The 5,390-nt window shown below is 42.5% G+C and overlaps 1 protein-coding gene across 1 annotated transcript; it reads right to left on the bottom strand.

The window, feature by feature from the left end:
- Positions 1–1,069: 1,069 nt before the first annotated feature.
- On the bottom strand, positions 1,070–5,066 carry tmem79b (transmembrane protein 79b). Its single transcript, XM_030782053.1, has 5 exons — positions 4,996–5,066; positions 3,586–4,392; positions 2,064–2,258; positions 1,718–1,940; positions 1,070–1,415 (listed from the first exon to the last, which is right to left on the bottom strand). Exons 2-5 carry the CDS (start codon positions 4,292–4,294, stop codon positions 1,208–1,210), a joined length of 1,335 nt encoding a protein of 444 aa, XP_030637913.1. The 5' UTR covers positions 4,295–4,392; positions 4,996–5,066; the 3' UTR covers positions 1,070–1,207.
- Positions 5,067–5,390: the final 324 nt, after the last annotated feature.

Below are 5,390 nucleotides of genomic sequence, written 5' to 3'. Positions count from 1 at the left end.
TTTCTTTAAACCTTAGCAGGCAGGCATTGTGCTTTCGTTTTCCTTGATTGCTCGTCATTTTACTTTGTCCAAAGTTCGTGCGAGAAGAGGTTTTGTGTTGACCCTTTATATGGCTTTTGTCACCATACACCTCAGACGTTTTTCGGAGCGACTCTTGTCATGTAGTCCTGTAATGGAGGCGGCCCTAATAGTAGGAAATATTTTTTGCCCTCCGACAGGCTAAAATCAGAACTGGTTTTTCAAGTTCATGTCTGAGACAAACGCCTTCCCACATAGTTTATTCTTGGTCTACTGCCAGTCTTTCTACACATTAGAGTCTGTAGTCATAGTTACGTCAAGACTTTTAAAGTCGTATTTATAGTAGTGCACGTTACAAAAATACAAAAAGCATCTGCAATTTAATGTCACAAAACAAGAAAAAGGAACAGACAGTGAAGTTTCCTGCACCTAAAATAAATGCACTGAAAAGTCAAGATAAAACACGGAAGAAGCTCTGTTCCATATCGTCTAAATTAATTTAGTTAGCTTTCGTAAAAATATTATGAAATATTTTTACGCGCTTTCGACAGTTAAGAGATATCTACTAATCAACAAGCTGATGGTGCACTATACAAGCACATGCTTTTCGCTCTTAATTTTACTGTTTGACACGATCATGGAAGACAGTGGAGTGCAGGTTTGCTGACTCGCTCTTATAAATATGCGGTTAATAAACAAAATAAATCAACGTTTTTACAAATTAGGAGGAAATGCATCAAGCTACATTAGTAGTAGTAGTGAAAAACTACAATTGAAAATTTGACAGACATGCCACAACAGAAGTTTCAAAATAGCTTCCAAAAAAAGTGAGGGGGGTTATAACATTGTAAAAATCTATATTCTTAGTATATTTGAGCTCATCTCTCACACAGAATTCTTTCCATGTACAATGCATGCTCTTATAATTAATGTATTAAATTCTTAGCCAGTATGCAGTTTAGTGACAAACTGGTGCAATGAAATACAATGATGAAACAAACTTGAACTATTTGCCCTGTGTTACTGACATCTGTTTGTTTGTTTGTTTTTAATTCAGAAAACTGTTACAGTACTTTATTCCAAAATAATATAATCTGTGTTTTCCATTTGTTTCCTGTAAAACGTCAGACATAATTACGTTGCTTCCTCTCGGTTCTGCCTGGGATAAGTTCAGTGACCCCTCCCAATTTTAACCCCAGAACCTCTGCCGATATGGGACTGGTGGTGGTTGATTAGAAGAGGACGCCGCATCTTGAGCAAAAATGCTCCCTGCAGAATCGACCGTAAAAATGAAATAGAGGTTGGCCACCAGCATGGTCACCATGGGTAGGAAGGAGAAGCCATAGCCAAAGCCCCTCACGCTGTTGCCCCAGGCAGCAGCTATCCAATAAACCAACCTGTGGATTAAAGCAGAGGGAAATGTGTCTGACTTTTCTACGTCATATTTCTGGGTTTGTCCAATACTGTTCACCAAGCAAACACAAGTAAATACATAACAGCATGTTTCTGTGAATAGACATTCTCTCAACCAACACTATAAAGCATTAAATCAGATTACTTCAAGCAGGAGAAAAAATAAAACCCAATAAGGATCCTTCAACTGAAAATCAACTCAACTCAAGCCTGCCTACTGTCCCACTCCAAAGCACTACAAGGCGGCTGCTTGAAGCTCCCAGGTTTTTTCATCAGAATATATTACCTGCCAAAAGTGAAGATGATGGTAAGCAAAGGGATCAGTTTGAGCTGGCCTTGGCCCAGGTAGTTTGCCATGACGGCCAGCTGCAAGAAATAGAGGAGGAAGAGGGATATCGAATCATCCACGAAACGTCGGTGAACGTTCACCCCCTTGGGCTCAGCTTCTCCCTCGCACAGTGGCTTCAAAGAGCGGTGACGGAGCCTAGACACGCCCAGTACCAACACACCTGAGAAAAGGAAGAAAACAAAAAAAACAAATGGAGTCAGTGCCGATCATCTTGCACAGCAGGATCGTGGGTTTTTCCACTGGGTGAAGAAGCGATAGCTTTAACAAGCTGCCTTGTCCTCACCTAGCACAATGGGTATGACAGCAAACACTGAACAACGCAGTGTGTAGACCAGCCGCAATGGGGCACTATCCAACAGGGGGGCATCAAAGGGCAAAAAGACGTAGCCTCCCCACACAAGAAGAGGGAAGATCAAAGCTGAAGTAAACACTGATGCTCCCACTTTCAGACCGTCCCGGTTTGTTCCGGTACATCCACCTTGGAAGGGTAAAAAAAAAAAAAAAAAAAAAAAAGAATACTAAACAAAAATATAATAAATGCAACACTTTTGTTTTCACTCCCATTTTTCGTGAATTGAAGTAAAAGATGTAAGATATGTGATGCACTTTACTTCTTTGTCTTGTTTTGTTGTTACGTTAGCAATACCCACATACATATGCACATTACCGTTGTTCATGTACATTCTTTTACTTCATGCACATTACTGTTGTTTGCACTATCCACATATGAGACGCACATTACTCTTGTTGTTTGCACTTCCACACCCATATATTGTGTACTCTGGTCTGTACATGTACGTTGTCTGTATATTGCCTGTAGTACTAGAGAGACACCAACAGCCAGAACCAAATTCCTTGTGTGTGTTATCATACTTGGCCAATAAAACCTGATTCTGATTACTGCTATGCAAACAAAAGGCTTATTTCTTTCAGATTTTGTTCTCAAATTTGTTCAAATTTGTGTTAGTGAGCCCTTCACCTTTGCTAAAATAATCCCTCCACCTGACAGGTGTGGCATATCAAGATGCTGATTAAACAGCATGATTATTGCACAGGTGTACCTTGGACTGGTCACAATAAAAGGCCACTCTAAAATGTGCAGTTTTATCACACAACACAATGCTACAGATGTCACAAGTTATGAGGGAGCGCGCACCTGGCATGCTAACAGCGGGAATGTCGATGATGGGCTATTGCCCGTGAACTGAGTGTTCATTTCACTACCATAAGTCGTCTCCAACATTGTTTCCGAGAATTTGGCAGTACATCCAACTGGCCTCACAACTGCAGACCATGTGTAACCACGCCAGCCCAGGACCGCCAAATCCAGCTTCTGCAGTCAGGTCAAGACCCCGGTCCTGAGAGCCTCCTGAGAAAGTTCCTGACCGTTTGTGCAGAGATTCTGCGGTTGAACCAGCGGTTGCATCAGCTGTCTGGGTGGCTGTTCTCAGACGATCTCTCAGGTGAAGAAGCCGTATGTGGCGGTCCTGGGCTGCCGTGGTTACACGTGGTCTACGTTGTGAGGCTGGTTTATGGTAGTGAAATGAACATTCAGTTCACGAGCAACAGCTCTGGTCGACATTCCTGCAGTTAACGTGCCAACTGCACGCTCCCTCAAAACTTGTGACATCTGTGGCATTGTCTTGTGTGATCTCTCAACCAATACCAGTCCAGTGTGCTTAAACATGTACCATGTTAATTTCTTCAGCTTTCTTCAGTTTCTGTTATTCTGTGAAATGGCTGTTTTTACTCTAAAATAAAAGCACTGAGTAAAGTAACATTTTGAACTGTCGTTTTTTTCTTACAGGATAATGAGGGAGCCTCTCTTGACCAGTCTTGGTAGTAGGCATCAGGTTGGGACCCACCAGTTCCTAGGAAGGGGCTCCTTTCTGTGTCCCCTTCCCAGACAGGTGCACTCTCTCTGGGTGATCCCGGGACGCTGGAGGAATGGATGATGGTGACAGGGCTAAAGACCCCTGCTGCCTTCTCTGGCATTGAATTCACCTGTTCCACCTCTATCTCTAAATCTTTCCCCATCCTACTATCCCACAGCCCCAACTCGTGTTCTCTTTCCCTCTCTTCCATTAACTCTTTCCAGCCCTCACCCGTGTTCCCCTTCTCCCTTGTCCCAAACTCTCTCTCGCTCTCCGTCCTGCTCACTCTTCCTCTCAGCGAGGCAGAGTCAGATCGCATACTACCTCCCTCTGCGTCCGACCCCTTTCCCTCTCTTCTCCTCGCTTTAGATTTGGACGTGTCCTTTCTGCTTCCGCTCGGCTGTTCAACAACGGGCAACCGGAGAGTGCTGGCCTCACTGTTGGCTAAGCCCATTCTCTCTTTGCCATACACGTCAAAACCTTCATCCGCTTTATTTACCCCTTGGCCTACTTTTTCTGTGTCTCCTTCAGTTACCCATCCTGGGGACTGGGGCTCTGCTGTTAGCACAGGGGGCACTGCCGTTAGCTCCGGGGGGTTCTTGTCTATTGGCTCAGTGTTTGGTGACAGGATCTCAGTCATTTCTTCAAAATGAGCAGTGGCAGTTGTCTGTTTTGGTGTTAAAAACTAATGTTTGTTTGTATGAATGGCCCTGGCCTGGCACATTCTCAGTGTCCTCTCTGTAAAAAAGGGGAGAAAGCATAACAATGATAATCACACAAACTACATGGGAGTCCAAATAAATTGTATTGTCTAATTAATACAAATTCAAATAACAGATCGGAAATTTATTACGCAATACTACTGTTTGGTTTGTTTCCTCGTTTTTGCTAAAACAAGAACACAACATTCACAGTAGCGATACTTGGAACAGTCGGCTAATTGCAACTGGTAGTTATGGATAAATAGACCGCCGTAGATGGCACCCCGATTAGTACATAGTGAATGTGAAGTCGCACAAGGTAACTGCAAAATCAAGGAAGAGAGCACGAAACAGTATACGCACCTACTAGGCCGTGACTACTCAGTGAAACATTTCAGTGGCCTATTTCAATACATATCATGGGTTCATCTTTCATAGACAATGTCACAAACGTCGCCATTTCGGGTTTACCTTTTTGTTCAATTTGTATCGTACGTTTTTAAATCGTCGGCAACTTCAATTCACTTTAAAAAGGTTGATACTACACCGTAACAGTGACGTTGTTCGAAAGTAGGCTATGGGTTAAGAACAGTGAAGCACATCGAAACTAGCCAAAATCAGAAATGTCAAATAAACTTACCTAAAACTAAGATTTGAAAATCCGTATTCTAAATATCCTCCGATAGTTTCGACAAGCGACACTTACTCTTTGTTATTGTGCAACTTTGAGCGGAAGAACAGGTGTGTCCAGGTAAATATTTAAAGGGGCAGATTGTTAAAGGGGAGTGTACTTGGTGTGTAGGCTACCCTTTGTCCATCTACAAGTTAATTTGTTTACTCAGTTGATAGTTTATTTAAAGCTCAAAAGGTATGTTGAAGATACAAAATAATCAAAGAACAGTTTCTTACGGCGTTCTTTATCGCAATCCCATGGATTAGTTCACTTCCTCTAACAAACGTAAGAATTTAGGCAGATGGCGACTGAGTATCCTTACCAAATTAAGCAGGTGGTGTCTTAACTGCTGTTTTTGCTAT

This window comes from Chanos chanos, chromosome 8 (genome assembly GCF_902362185.1).
Source record: "Chanos chanos chromosome 8, fChaCha1.1, whole genome shotgun sequence".
Taxonomy (NCBI): domain Eukaryota; kingdom Metazoa; phylum Chordata; class Actinopteri; order Gonorynchiformes; family Chanidae; genus Chanos; species Chanos chanos.
The sequence above is the reverse complement of the archived record's forward strand: the minus strand, read 5'-3'. Positions and strand labels throughout refer to the sequence as shown.